Here is a 16,632-nt window from a genome sequence, read left to right on the forward strand (position 1 = left end):
AATGATATGGCGCTTCCTTAGAAAGCTAGAAACAGAAATACCTTAAGATCCAGCAATCCCACTTCTAGGAATATACCCTAGAGAAATAAGAGTCATCACATGAATAGACATATGCACACCCATGTTCACTGATCACAAAAGCAAAAAGATGGAAACAACCTAGATACCCATCAATAGATGAATGGATAAACAAACTATGGTACATACACATAATGGATCACTAAGCAGCAACAAAGAACAATGATAAATCTATGAAGCATTTCATAACATGGATGAATGTGGACAGCATTATGCTGAATGAAATAAGTGAATCACAAAAGGACAAATATTCTATGAGACCACTACTATAAGAACTCATGAAAAGGTTTACACACAAAAAGAAACAATCTTTGATGGTTACAAGGGACAGGAGGGATAGAGATGGAAAATTCTAAATAGACAATAGATAAGTGGTAACTTTGCTAAAGGGTAAGACAGTACACAATACTTGGGAAGCCAGCACAACTTGTAGAAGGCAAGATCATGAAAGCTCCATAGATACATCCAAACTCCCTGAGGGACTGAATTATTGGGCTGGGGGCTATGTGGACCACTGTATAGGGTAACATCTAGCTCAAGTGGCACAAAATAGTTTATAAAGAAAATGTTCTACATTCTACTTTGGTGACTAGCATCTGGGGTCTCAATTGCTTTTGAGTGGCCATCTAAGATATTCCATTGGTCTCACACCATTGGGAGCAAGGGAGAATGAAGAAAACTAAAGACACAAGGGAAAGATTAGTCCAAAGGACTAATGGATTACAACTACCACAGCCTCCACCAGAGTGAGTCCAGTACAACTAGATGGTGCCTGGCTACTACCACCCACTGCTCTTACAGAGTTCACAACAGAAAGTCCCAGACAGAGCTGGAAAAAATGCAGAACAAACTTTTAACTCACAAAAAAAGACCAGATTTACCAGCCTCACACAAACTTGAGAAACTCTGAGAGTATGGCACCTGGACACCCGTTTAGCTCAGTAATGAAGTCACTCCTGAGGTTCACCCTTCAGCCAAAGATTAGAGAGGTCCATAAAACAAAATGAGACTATAAGGGGCACACTAGCCCAGGGGAAAGGGCTAGAATGCAGGAGGGGAAAGTAAAGCTGGTAATAGGGAACCCAAGGTCGAGAAGAGAGAGTGTTGACGTGTTGTGGGGTTGGTAACCAATGCCACAAACCAATATATGCACTATTTAATAAGAAGCTAGTTTATTCTGTAAACCTTCCTCTAAAGTACAATAATAAAAAAAAAAAAGCTGGAAATAGAAATACCATATGATCCAGTTATCCCACTCCTAGGAATGTATCCTAGAGAAATAAGAGCCATCACACGAATACGCATATGCAGATCCAATATTCACTGCAGTATTGTTCACAGTAGCAAAAAGATGGAAACAACCTAGATGCCCATCATCAGATAAATGGATAAACAACTATGATACATACACACAAGGGAATACTATACAATGATAAAGAACAATGATGAATTTACAAAGGATCTCACAACATGGATGAATCTGGAGGGCATTATGCTGAGTAAAATAAGCCAATAACAAAAGGACAAAAATCGTATGAGACCATTACTATAAAAACTCATGAAAAGGTTTACACACAAAAAGAAATAATCCTTGATGGTTATAAAGGAGGGTGAGGAGGGAGGGAAAAATATTAAATGGGCAATAGATAAGTGGTAACTTTGGGGAAGGGAGACAGTACACAATACTGGGGAAGCCAGCACAACTTGTAGAAGGTAAGGTCATGGAAGCTCCATAGACACATCCAAACTCCCTGAGGGGCCAATTATTGGGCTGAGGGCTGTGGGGACCATGGTCTCAGAAAACATTTAGCTCGACTGGTATAACATCGTTTATAAAGAAAATGTTCTACATTCTACTTCGGTGAATAGCATCTGAGGTCTTAAAAGCTTGTGAGTGGCCATCTAAGATATCCCACTGGTCTCACCCTGTCTGGAGCAAGGGAGAATGAAGAAAACCAAAGACAAAAGGGAAAGATTAGTTCAAAGGACTAATGGACCACTAGTACCACAGCCTCCACCAGACTGAGTTCGGCACAACTAGATGGTGTTTAGCTACCACCACCAACTAATCTGACAGGGATTACAATGAAGAGTCCCAGACAGAGCCAGAGAAAAATGTAGAACAAAATTCCAACTCACACAAAAAAAGACCAGACTTACTGGTCTGACAGAACTGTTGAAACCCTGAGAGTATGGCCCCCAGGCACCCTTATAACTCAGTTCACCCTTCAGCCAAAGATTAAAAAAACCAAACCTGTTGCTCTTGAGTTGATTCTGACTCATAGCGACCCTACAGGACAGAGTAGAACCGCCCCATAGAGTTTCCAAGGAGCACCTGCTGGATTCAAACTGCCAACCTTTTGGTCAGCAGCCATAGCACTTAACTGCTACGCCACCAGGGTTTCCAGCCAAAGATTAGACAGGCCCATAAAAGAAAATGAGACTAACTGGCCCCACCAGTCCAGCGACAAGGATGAGAAGGCAGCAGGGAACAGGAAAGCTGGTAATGGGGAACCCAAGGTCAAGAAGAGGAGAGTGTTGATATGCCATGGGGTTGGCCACCAATATCACAAAACAGTATGTGTATTAATTGTTTAATGAGAAGCTAGTTTGCTCTGAAAACCTTCATCTAAAGTACAATGAATTAATAAAAAGACTACAGCAGACAACAAAAAATAAAAATAAATAAGTAGATAAAAAACAAACAAATAAAAAAAGCTTCAGTGCAACAAATAACTTTATCAAGAAAGTAAAGAGACAACCTACATAACGGGACAAAGTACTTGGTAACCCTATATCAGATAATGAGTTAACACACAAAATACATAAAGAACTCCTACAAATCAACAACAAAAAGACAAACAAGCCAATTTAAAAATGAGCAAAGGAATTGACAGACATTTCTCCAAAGAAGATATACAAATGGCCGATAAACACATGAAAAGATCCTCAACATGATTAGTCATTAAGAAATGCAAATCAAAACCACAACGAGGTACCACTTTACCTCCACTAAGATGGCTGTAATCAGAAAAACTGAAAATTACAAGTGTTGGCAAGGATGTGGAAAAACTGGAACCCTTTTTCATTGCTGATGGGAATGTAAAATGGTATAGCCTCTGTGGAAATAGTTTGGTAGATACTCAAAAAATTAAACATAGAATTTCCATATAATCCAGAAATTCCACTCCTAGGTATATATCCAGAAGACTTGAAACAGAGACTCAAACAAATACGGGTACACCAATGTTCACTGGAACATCATTCACAATAGCCGAAAGGTAGAAACAACTCAGGTGTCCATCAAGAGACGAATGGATAAAGAAAATGTGGTATACCCATACAATGGAACATTATTCATCCACAAAGGAAATGAAGTCTGATACATGCTATCACATGGATGATCCCTGAAAACATGTTAACTGAAATAACTCAGATACAAAAGGGCAGGTATTGCATTATATGAAATATCTAGTATAGGTAAATGGATAGAGACAAAGTTCACTAGTACTTACCAGGGGCTGAAGGTCCCTGGGTGGTACAAATGGTTTGCATTCAACTACCAACCTAAAGTTTGACAGTATGAATCCACCCAGTGGTGCCATGGAAAAAGGGCCTGGTGATATGCTTCTGTAAAGATTACAGCCAATAAAACCCTATGGAGCAGTTCTACTCTTTAACACATGGGGTTGCCATGAGTCAGAATCAACTTAACAGCAATGGGTTATCAGAGGCTGGGGAAAGGGGACAGTGGGGAGTTATTGCTTAAGGGGTGTGAAGTTTCTGTTTGGAATGATAAAGCTTTGAAAATAGATAGTTGTGATGGTTATGTAACATGGTAAATGTAATTAATATCAATTAATTGTACACTTAAAAAATTAAAATGGCAAATATTTGCTACCTTTTACCACAATAAAATTTTTGTAAAAGGCTAATATGGCTTAATCCCACAGTCATAAAGTTGAATGAAAGAAATCAAGAACAAAAGAGTTCATATTCTAGTATTCTATTTATAGTAAAAGCAGGCAAAATTAATCTATGTGACATACTCTATTTTATGCAAATAACACACATTATACATTTTTGCCACCTGTGCAACCCCCTCGCACATTATTTTCCTAGGTGTGCTATGTGCATTTTATGTGCAGACACGATATTTGCAGAAAATACGGTAAATCTAGTAATGGCCACCCTTGGTAACAAAGAATTGACTAGCAGGGAGTGTGAGAGGGCCATCCTAAAGTGTTGGAAATGTTCCACATTTTAATTTGGGTGATGATTATACCGGTGTGTATATATGTAAACATTTATCAGTCGGTAAAATTAATAAGATTCTTTAATGTGTGTGTTATACTTTGATGTTAAATCCTATAAGCATAAAAATTAAGACAACAAATATAAAGTAAAATTAGATTTCTCAGCAAAAACAGGGTTACAGAGCCACAATTTCCTCTAGATGGATGACTCGTTAAATTTATTAAATGGTCTGTTTGTAACATCTAGAGTTAAAATATTTTAAAATCAAAACGCAGTGTATTGAGTGTGTGTTTGTGGGAAGAGGGGTAGTTTACTACAAGTGCTTCATATATTGCCTAATTCACATTATTCATTTTAAGAACGCTAGACATTAAATTAGTTTAATGTTTTATAGTTTGTTTCCACGGAACAAATATAGTAATTTTATCGGGTTCAAACACATTCAACTTGAAGGACCTGTTAATTCTGGCTTTATGAATGCAGGACAAGATGTAGCATGTTAAAGACAACTGATACATCCTCAGTCCACAAAATTATGGTTGTAGATAATTAGGAATGTATTATAAAGGGAGTAGTTAGGATTTGGTCCTTTAAAAGCTACATACACTATACAAAGCTTTATTCAAAAGCTTTTAATCCATAAAAACTTTCCATGCACTATACAAAGCTTTATTCAAAAACTTTTAATCCATAAAAACTTTCCATATTTCCTATAAAGGAACAAACAAATTAAAAACTAGGAAGCAAACTTGAGGTTCAGTGCTTTGTCTTCTTTCTCAGGTGTTAACTGAATTACTTATTCCCGCCTTGGTTCTACCAGACTGAAAGTTTTACACTTTCCCCCTCTCTTTTTTGTTTTGTTTTGTGATTATACTTAATAATATTTAAGGATATCTGGCTATGCAAACTGTCATGGATTGAACTGTCTCCCCTCAAAATACCTGCCTTGGCTAGGCCTTGAGTGCCAGTATTGTGTGATTATCCACCATTTTCTCATCTGATGTGATTCTCCTATGTGTTGTAAATCCTCTCTCTATGTTAATGAAGTCGGATTAGCGGCAGTTATGTTAATGAGTTAGGACTCAATCTGTAAGATTAGTTTCTGTCTTAAATCAATCTCTTTAGAGATGTAAAAGAGAGACATGGGGACCTCATACCACCAAGAAACAAGAGCCAGGAGAACGCTGCGTCCTTTGGACTCGGAGTCCTTGTGCTGAGAAGTTCCTCGACCAGGGAAGACTGATGACCAGGATCTTCCCTCAGAGCCAAGAGAGAGTGAAAGCCTTCCCCTGGAGCTGGCACCCTGAATTTGGATTTCTAACCTCCTATGCTGTGACAGAATAAACTTCTCTTTTTAAAACCATCCACTTGTGGTATTTCTGTTATAGTAGCACTATATAAGACATAACTCTAAAGTTAATATAGTTAACATTCTCCTGAAGAGAATCAAAACCTTAGACTGCTTTAAGTCCTATCACCTGTTGTTGTTAGGTGCTGCATAGTCAGTTCCAATTCATAGAGACCCTACAGGTCAGAGTAGAACTGCCCCATAGGGTTTCCAAGGGGCGGATGGTGGATTTGAACTGCTGACCTTTTGGTTAGTCAAGCTCTTAACCACTACACCACCAGGGCTCCTATTCCACTCTTAAACCAAACCAATGAGTCGATTCTGACTCAAATCAACCCTATGGGATAGAGTACAGCTGCCCCACAGGGTTTCCAAGACTGTAAATCTTTATAGAAGCAGACTGCCACATCTTTCTTCCGTGGAGCAGCTGACAGGTTTGAACCGCCATCCTTCTGGTTAGCAGCCAAGTGCTTAACCACTGTGACACCAGGGTTCCTTACTTTACTTTTACTTGTACATGCTATTACTGTATTTATAATTTTAAATTTGCCATCATTATTGTTTTATACAGTTAATGCTTGTTTAGATTTACTCTCATTATTGACTATTTTGTTTATCCTTTCCTTCTTGAATTTTTCTTCTTTCTGGGTTAAATTTCTTTCTGCCTAAAATATCTTTTAGTAATTCCTCCACTGAGGGTTTGTTTATGGTAAATACTTTCAGCCTTTGTATGAGTGTTTTTCTTTTTTTAATCTTAATCTTGAGCCATAGTTTAGCAGGGTATCGAATTCTATGTGCACTGTCCAATACAGTAGCCATTAGCCTTCTAAGATCTTAGAATATGACTAGTGTAACTAAGGAACTGAATAAATGTGTATAATTAGTTTAATTTAAATTTTAAAAATAAGTACTTAATTCAGCTATTAGAAAAATTTTAAGCATGCTTAGAAAAATTTAGGTATATGAATTTACTTTTTCATATGTATATTTTATGAAATCTAAATATTTTCAATGAAATTTAGAGTCTGAATCAAGATATGCTGTGAGTGCAAATTAAACATTAAATTTTGAAGACTTAGTGCAAAACTGGAATATACAACATTTTATTAATATTTTTTCATATTGATTATAAGTTGAAATAACATTTTGATATATTGGCTTAAATAAAATATATTCTTAAAATTAATTTGTTTCTTTTTACTTTTTATAATGTGGCTTCTACAAAATTTAAAATTATAATTACATGAGTTACATTATGTTTCTATTATACAGTGTTGTTCTTGGTTAATTTTTTGAAAATTTTTTCTTTTTCTTTTTAAAATAATTATGAATTATTCTAACAGCAGTTTTAAGATGGTATTTTATCAAATTCTGATTCTACCGTTGATGTTAGGAAGCCTGTATTAGCCTGATTGTTTTTTCTATATAGGTAACCCATCTTTCCTTTACGCTTTAAATTTTTTTCTCCTTGTCTATGATGTTCCCTACTTCCAATCTGGGTTTGGATTTATTTTGACTTATTTTGACTGTGACTTAACATTCCAGAATCTGAGAATTTATATTTTTCATCAATTCCCCAAAATTCTCAACTATCGCATTTCTGGACTCTATTATATTCCATTAATATATTTATCTATCATATTTATTGTAGTTCTATAATAAGTCAAGAAATCAGGTAGTATGAGTCCTCCACCTTTGCTGTTCTTTTTCAGAGTTGTTTTGGCTATTCTAAGTCCACTGAATCTCCCTATTAATTTTAGAATTGACTCATCAATTCCTATTAAAAAAAAAGCCTACTAGGATTTTGAGAGAGATTGTATTGAATCTAAATATTAATTTGGAAAAAACTGACATCTTAACAAAATTGATATTCTGATCTGGAAACACAGTATAACTCCCCATTTATTTAAGTCTTCTCTAATTTCTCTCAGCATTGTTTTTAGTTTTCATTATATAGCTCTTCACATATTTGTTTATTCCTAAGTATTTCTTTTTTTTTTTGCTGCTCCTGTAAATAATATTTATTTCAATTTCTGAGTGTTCATTGCTAGTATGCAAAGATACAACTGATTTGTACATTGGCCTTTTAATTATCTAGGACCACTGAACCCCTGCATGAGTTCATCCACGATATAAGAGCTAAAATCTTAAAATTAAGTTTTTTCTGACATAAACTATGCTTCCTAAACAGTTAATAAGATGGACTAAGAAACATATGATTAGGAAGTCATAACATGGGAGAGCCCTTAGTGAAATTCCTCCAGAGCTTTATTTCAATGACTACATTTAATTTCCTAAGAATAACAACCCCCCAAATAGGTGGTAAAAAAAAAAAAAAAAAGTAAAATCTAGCTATATACTATTTATAAGAGATACCTAAATTACAACACAAATAATTTGAAAATAAGGAAGAAAGATATACTGGTAAATGGCAGATTAAAGAAAGCAGAGGTGACAATATTAAGAGCAGACTAGGTAGACTTTAAAGCAGTGAGCAGCAAAAGGAAATAAAAGTTTTACTTTATATCAATAAAAGATACAATCCGTTTAGTCAAAAGCCATTCTATGTGCCATACAAAATTGTATAAAAAATACATGATTACAGAGGTAAGAAGACTTAAGACAAAAACATAGTGAGAGATTGTTACTATGCCTAAGAATCTGACAGATCAAGTATACCAAGTAATAAGAATATAGAATTTTTGAAAGTACATTAACAAACTTAATTCATAGCCGAGAAACAGAATATGTACATTTTTTGTCAAATGCTCACAGAGTATTTACAAAAATGGATGAAGTACAAGGCCACAAGAAAATCTCAATAAATTTTAAAAAATAATCATATAGGCCATGTTTTAATAACCACAAAACAATAAAGCTAAGAAATTTACAACAAAAGGAGAGCTTCATCGCGATCATCTAAATGTTTGTAATTACATACATATTTTTATAAAGTTTTACATTTTTCTTCCTTCAGAGAAAGTCATCTGAAGATGGTGTCTTTCAACAAAACTGCTTAGATATCATTATTCTATGAATAATAACCAAAACAATTTTATTTTAAAAAATGGTAAAAGCCGCGAATTGCTGGAAGACTCGAAAAGATGAAGAAACAGATTATTTTCTTAGCCTTTGTTCAATAATGCCCCAGTGGAAATGCTTATTTCTAGCCTTCTGTTCATAGGAATTCCAACAGCATGCTTGCACTTATATACTGAAAAAAAGACACACGAGCAATGCACAAGTCAAAGAATACAGAGAGGGTGAAAAAAAAGGCCTATGTAACAAATACATAAAGACACAGAAAGCTAAGACAGAAAAACACATTTTAGGGGAAAAAAATATTTTTTTAAGAGACCTCTGTATTTTACCTACTTTTCCCCCTAATATTCCAGTGTTACTCATAAGAGCATCTACTAGAGAACTAAAATCATCATCATTTCTCCACAAAATAAGCAAAGTAATAATTATTTTATTTCAGTTTGTCACAAGGAGAGCACTTGTCAGGAGAACAATGAGAAGAACAATTTGTGGAAGAAAGACACTGTGTTATCAAATACGAAAAATAAAAAACCTTAGATTTCAGAAAAACTGAACCAAATAAGCATGAGTTTTCTCAAAATAAACAGAATTAGACTGAGGGCCTTAATGGTAACCAGCTCCCATTGGACAGTATTTAAGACATAGCTGCCTTACAATTAATTTTAAAACACATCCAGTAAGTCTATTGTAATGTTTCATTATGCAATAACTGCCTTTCAAGGACAAGTGCTTTACATTCAGACATTAGATCTCTACTAACACTATGAAATTTGAAGGAAGGACCCTTAGATATTTACAGTATAAAAAATGCTTTATATTCTACATGAGTCATGGCCAGAGCAGTGATCGTACCGTTTGCATAATAAACAGAGGTATTCTCTCTGTTCTCTGAACATTTGTAGTACTTATGGTCTATATTACTCATTTGGCACACATTATCTTGAAGTGGTACACTTTCCACATGCATCTGTCTGATCTGAATGAATCCCTTGAGGGCAACAGTGATACCTACTTATTTCCATACAATGCCTTACATGTGGGAGATGCTTCTTAAATATTAATTGCCTGAGTATTGATAAGTAGTTGAGTAATTAAAACAAAACCTTCAACACCACCTTTGGAGCATGGCTACCTGCTCCACATTCTGGAGTTCCTATACTTTCGGTGGTACAGGCGATTTTATGAAAAATTAAAGTGAGACAAACAAAGCGACAAAATTTATTTAAAATAGCTAAATTTTAGGTAAGTGGTATTAGATAAAATGAGTAACTTTTCTTTAGCTTAATCAAAGATCTTTAAACATCTAGGTTACAGCAGAATTAGGTGAGCTCTGAAACTGCTTTAGTCAAGTTCCTGTTCTTGGATGGAAAACAACAACGCTTTAAAGTTTGTCCCCAAACACTCTTCCCCTGTGCTCTAGAGTCTCCTGCACTCAATCAGTGGTCACTTCCTACACCATTCAAAAAGGTTCACCGGGCTCCAGATCTTCAGCAATTCTGTCCTCCAATGATTCTCAAAATTTGCGTCACAAAGACTTCAAGGGCTTTTTAAAACAAAAATTCCTGGGCTCCACCCTCAGAATTTCTTATCCAGTAGGTCTAGTGTGGTAGTTTAGTGGTAGAATTCTGCCTTCCATGCCACAAACCTGGGTTGGATTCCCAGCCAATGCACCTCATATGCAGCCACCACTGGTCTGTCAGTGGAGGCTTGCGCGTTGCTATGATGCTGAACAGGTTTCAGCTGAGCTTCCAGACTAAGGCTAGAAGGAAAAGACTGGCAATCAACTTCCGAAAATCACCTAAGGAAAAGTCTTGTAGGTCACGACAGTCCGATCCACAACCAATCATGGAATGCAGCTGGACCAGGCAGCATTTCCCTCTGTTGAGCATGGGGCTGCCATGTGTGGTGGGTCCACTCAAAGGCAGCTATCAGCAAGCTTGCATTTCTATTAGGTTTTCAGGTAATGTTGATGCTGTTGATTCAGGGAGCACACTTTGAGAACTACCACTACCCTCAAATCCTCACCTGTTTCTTTCATGTTTATTATGCCTGATTAATTCATCCAATCAATTTTTAAAGACTGATTATTCCTTAGATGAAGCTTGGTTTCATCACATGTAGTGAAAATGGCAATCTTCATGTGGAACTTTCCAGCATGATATCAACTGTTTGGGGGCAATCAAACCAAAGGGTGACTCTCTAATTCTTCCAGCTCCAAAATGCCATACAACCATTTGGACCAAGTCAGGGTAGCACTACACTACTTACTCAGCCTACATTATCCCAATTGAAAGATACAGGGGTGCACATACTACTCCCCCTGCCAGGAATACTTTTCCCTCCCTCTCACATGGTTAATTTCTTCTCTTTTTTCAGTCTTAGCTCAGTGTGACTTGTGCAGGAAAGGCTTCCTTTTCTTTCCCATGACCAGGCAAGGTCTATTACTATGGGTTCTCATAGTTACTGAATCCCTCCTTTGTAGTCCTTGTCACAGCTGCATTTTTCACATATGAGTATTTTATTAAAAGTTATTTTCTACACTTAGTGGCGTAGTGGTTAAGTGCTACAGCTGCTAACCAAAGGGTCGGCAGTTCGAATCCGCCAGGCGCTCCTTGGAAACTCTATGGTGCAGTTCTACTCTGTCCTATAGGGTCGCTATGAATCGGAATCAACTCAACGGCACTGGGTTTATTTTCTACACTGGGCTACAAGCTCCAAACAGGCAGGGACTTTTTTTTTGTTTTAATCACCATTATCTTTTTAGTGCCTCACACAATACCGGGTATACAATGTTCAAGTGAATGAAGACAAGATCTGAGCTTTCCAGCCCTAAGAGAGTTAAGACAAACCATTCCTTTCCACACTCCACCAAAGGCAGAGAAATAATGAAACAAAACAAAGTTCTCTGCCCCATAATTACCCGATACTCAGAATAATAAATAAAACAGCTTACCTTTTCTGAATAATTCTTGTAGACTCTCAGCACTTTGATTCAACACAGCCCATATTTCTTCTTCCTGCAGTGGTCCACCCCGAACCTCCAGGGCCTCAGCTAGTGACACATGCATATTACCTAGGAATCAAAGGTAACATATGATCCACACATCGGCAACTTAACTTCACTTGCACTTGCAGTAGTAAAGGCTGCAACCTGTGACAAGAGACTATGAGCCCCCTGTCTATCTAACTACTCAGTATGCCCTTAGATTTAAAAATAATCTTATAGCCTTAAACACATAGAGGGTAAAGGAATTGAGTAACAGGAAAAAACCCTCAAATCAACCACTTGCCTTAGACAGAACTGGAGAATGGTGGTGGTAGTAGTTACTTGATGGAAGGAGACAGAGGCCTCAGGGTGTCAGAATTCCCAAAGCATAGATATTTAAACCAAAGCAACCAGGCTGAACTGAAGAAAGCCTTTCAGGTTGCAGCTCTAAGTTTCATTCTACCCATTCCAAGGAGAAGCGACTCTACAGGCATGGTGAGAAAAGTTAGGAATAAGTTGGAACACATTTCTTCCATTCATTAATTGATTTCCACAATTACAAATTCTAACTATAAATTCTGCACTGAATGGACTTAACTATTTCTAGACCTAGCTTTGCTTCCAACTCATCATTTGTGCTTGGGAAAGTCATTTTATCTCTAAACTTCAGTTTCTCCAACTGTGACATGGGAATAATAATGCCAACTATTTTGAAGAGGGTTATGCTTATGAATACACTTTGTAAAGCTCTACCTGAGTTGAATTAACAAAAGATCAGAAAGATGCCTGTGTGGCGACATTTTTGTAAGGTCAGTTTCTTCAATGGCATCCAACTACCAAAGAAAAAAAAACAAACCCGTTGCCGTTGAGTCAATTCCAACTCACAGCAACCGTAGAGCCATCGAGCTAAACCAAAAAAAGCCAAACCTGCTGCCGTCGAGTCGATTCCGACTCAGTGACCCTATAGGACAGAGTAGAACTGCCCTATAGAGTCGCCATTCAGCTAGTAGGTGGTATGCTGATAAATCTTTAATTTGCATTTTTCCCCTATGGGGCTCAATAATCCTCCTTTCATTGTGGAAGGAGCAAATGCAGCTAGTTGAAATCACTCTACATACATATTCCTGGATTGACACTCCTTGAAAAAAAATTGCTCTCATAGTGATTACTAAGATTTCTACCCAGACCAAACCAATTTAAGCAGAAGGTGTAATGTACATCTATTGGTAAGCAGAAGCAGATGGCTTTGGGGGGAAAAAAAGGAGGGAACTGAAAATGTTAAATATTCATTTTCTGTAATTATGACCTCCATTAAATTAAAAAATTAACCAATTAAAAAATCTTTTTAGCCAAAAGTTGATGCTATTTATTCAGCTAACAAGAAAAGCTAATGTTTTCTTTCAATTTACATTCATTATACTTGAACCCAGATTTAAAAAAGGAATTCAAGCTGCAAATGAGACAGCCATTTCTCTTTTACTTCCCATTTCAAATGTTTACTACAGCATATTACACTTAAAGACTGCCTCTGAGGAGTGTCTACTTAAATGCACAGTACAGTAGTTAAAAGGAAAGATAAAAGATACTTCTTTGAAAAGGCCAGAATAGTTTTTACATATCTTGTACAAGAAGTACAATTATTTATTCAAAACCCCTCTACCAACAGTCTCAAGGTTCTGGTATATTTTATTATATGACAGCACATTTATTATATGAAGGGGAAAAAAATAGAAGCTTCATTACTTTCTAAGAGATATCTAAGTTACACTGTGTTAAACTGGAAGTTTCAACAGAGGCATCAACATACTATTAACAGATATCAAAGTGATTTGTGATAAAGGAATACCTGTAGCAAACTTCCTAAGTAGAAAACCCTGGTGGCATAGTGGTTAAGTGCTATGGCTGCGAACCAAAAGGTTGGCAGTTCAAATTCACCAGGCGCTCCTTGAAAACTCTATGGGGCAGTTCTACTCTGTCCTATACGGTCGCTGAATAGACTCAATGGCAATGGTTTTTTAACTATATTTGAGAATGTTTAACCCATTGTAACCCACTGCTGTCGAGTCGATTTTGACTCACAGCGACCCTATAGAACAGAGTGGAATTGCTCCATAGAGTTTCCAAGGAACAGCTGGTGGATTCAAACTTCTGACATTTTGGTTAGCAGCCAATCTCTTAACCACTGCAACACTAGGGCTCCAAGAACTGGTTAGGTAGCTCGAAAGCCTACATCTAGCATATAAAAGAGAGAAGATTTCATACGGAGGATTTCTTTGGAGCTTGCTGATTCTCATGCCTCCCCCAAAGCGTCTGTAGGTCCTTGCCTTTCACCTTAGCTAGTGAAACAGGCTTCAGTGGGATTCTCTAGAGAACTTGATATGCGTTCCATGAGTTAGGGGAGACAAAGGAGACTAGTGCCTGACACACACTTAAAGAAATGAAAGGCTTTGGCCATCACTCCGAGGCAGTAGTGAGAGGGAGAGAGTAAAGGACATAGAGGAGAAGGATCCAGGGTGAGAAAGTGTGTGGGGGGTGCTAGGAGCTAGCTACACTAGTGGGGGGAAGAGAGGCAAGGAAGCGGGACCACACAGAGAGCTGGGCCAGAGAGATTTAAAATCCTGCCCAGCTGATAAAAATGTCATAAAATTAAGATAGTGGTGATGGGTGCACAACTTTGTGCATATACTAAAAAGCACTGAATGTATACTTTAAAAGGGTGTATTTTATGGTATGTGAATTATATGTTAATAAAGCTATTAAAAATCTTACCCAGGACATCACCTGAGGGGTGATAAAACACTAAAAAAAAGAAAGAAAGGAGATTATTATTTATTGTTGATTGGCCTAAGAGAAAACCTGTCTGGGGGCCTGGAGAGTTAGAGGGTACTGGCTAGTAGAAGGAAAAAATTTTGAGTGTCATGGGTAGTACAGCTCCCAGTGAAGAAGGCCTCTGAAGCACCCACAGGAGTTCACACAAAAGAAAGCCTTAAACACACACCAAGCTCAGAAAGAATGAACCCATTTTACAACAGTAGTCAGGTAAGAAATTGTTTGCCTCTCTACCTCAATTCCTACCCCCCAGTTTAAAACCTGATGGGATAAAATATAGCAGCTTGTTAGTGAGTAAAGAGATAAGCAACAGTAAGAGAAACCAACTGCCTCCCACCAAGAGCTAATCTTATTTGAAGCACTGTTGTCATAGAGACTCTATCGGACAGAGTAGAACTGCCCCACAGGGTTTCCAAGGCTCCGTTTTTTTGATCATTATGGAAACAGACTGCCACACCTCCCTCTCACAGTGCTGCTGACCCAGTGCCATCAACTCAATTCCGACTCACAGCGACCTTACAGACCAGAGTAGAACTGCCCCGTAGAGTTTCCAAGGAGCTCCTGGTGGATTTGAACTGCTGACCCTTTGGTTAACAGCTGTAGCACTTATCCACTACGCCACCAGGGTTTGCTAGTGGGTTTGAACTGCCAATCTTTTGGTTAGTAGCCGAGCTCTTAACCACTGCACAACCAGGACTCCTTAACCACAGCTAAAGGAGAGCAAAGTTTTCGTTAGGAATGAAGATTGAGTGCTGATTAAAATACTGATTGTTGTTGTTTGCCACCCAGTAAATTTCAACTCACAGTGATCACATGTGATAAGCAAAATATGTTGCTTTTTATTATACTTCATGTATTCCATTGTAAAACTAAGATATTTGTTATATATTTTTTACTACATTTCAAAACTTAAGACACTGGTTTTTACTAACCTTTTAAAAAATTAAGCGAGAAAATGAAAAAATATATATAAAACCTCAAAAGGCTTGAAGTTAAATGATAGATGAGGGAAACAATTAGTTATAAAAATTTTTTAAAGTTTATTGGTCTTTTATACATAACACTACATAATTTTCAGTACAGATATATATGACTGGCATTACTTTACTATTATTTTACAAAGGTCCTGCTTTACAATAAATGTAACCATATTTCCTTGAAAGTTGTAAGCTAAATGATAGTAATCAGTTTCTTGAAAAAATTTCAAATTAAGAAAAATTAATTATATCACATAACCAAAATCATTATTATGCTTTTAGTTTTTGGTTAACATAGGATAGCATGACCTTAAAACTGTTCGCAGAGTCAAAGGGATTGATTCTAACAGATGTCATTTTAATCTGGAAGGATTTGTGCCACTTACAAGGTAGCAAACATATATCTGTGATTCAGAACAGAACGAAGTAGTACACAAATTAACTGAATCCAATCAAGTGATACAACAACCCACTTGGGGGTAGACTAAAGAATTAGAAAAAACTTGAATCTAAGGGCAATTCTACTCTGTCCTACACCATAGAGTCACTATCAGTGGGAATTAACTTGATGGCAGTGGGTTTGGTTTGTTGATTTTGACTCTGAAAACGATACCTATGTTTTCTAAAAGCTACCTTCCTTCTCCCTCTTTTTATTTTTTCTTCTCCCCCCTCTTTTAATCTGTAAAACTAAAAAACCAAACTCCATGGCTAAGTTTTGAGATCTTCCTTCCTCAGACAAATAGCCAAAGCATACCTGAGATACCGTATAACCTATATATGACTGAAGTCAAAATCTGTGGATTGATAACATGAATCGCATTTTAAAAACCCATCACAAGATGCCAATTTCTTGTTTTTCTCTCAACTTCTGCTCTCCTAAACCTGAAATGATTTAACTATAACATGTACAAGGTGCTTTAAATAACTTGGAATTATTCTTACCTTTTAACTTTTGATCCAGATTTACACAAACTAAAAACAACAAAAGCACTATCAGAATTCTAGGCTACTAAAAGCTACTCTCCTTAATAAAATAAATATATTAATATTTCTTTCCAGTAGGGCTAGGTTTAGATCAGGTATTAGGAAAAAGAAAAAAAAAAAAATTATGTCCT

General features: G+C 36.8%; 1 protein-coding gene across 11 annotated transcripts in view; it reads right to left on the reverse strand.

Annotated features, from left to right (window-relative positions):
* PTPN13 (protein tyrosine phosphatase non-receptor type 13) overlaps positions 1-16,632 on the reverse strand; it is a 278,545-nt gene that overhangs the window by 199,358 nt on the left and 62,555 nt on the right. For all 11 annotated transcript variants that reach the window (XM_064285603.1, XM_064285600.1, XM_064285598.1 and 8 more), the window contains one exon: positions 11,679-11,798. In XM_064285603.1, the coding sequence (XP_064141673.1) occupies positions 11,679-11,793 (115 nt within the window). In that variant the 5' untranslated portion in view covers positions 11,794-11,798. The remainder of the gene's footprint in view (positions 1-11,678; positions 11,799-16,632) is intronic.

Source organism: Loxodonta africana, chromosome 5 (assembly GCF_030014295.1).
Source record: "Loxodonta africana isolate mLoxAfr1 chromosome 5, mLoxAfr1.hap2, whole genome shotgun sequence".
Lineage (NCBI taxonomy): Eukaryota > Metazoa > Chordata > Mammalia > Proboscidea > Elephantidae > Loxodonta > Loxodonta africana.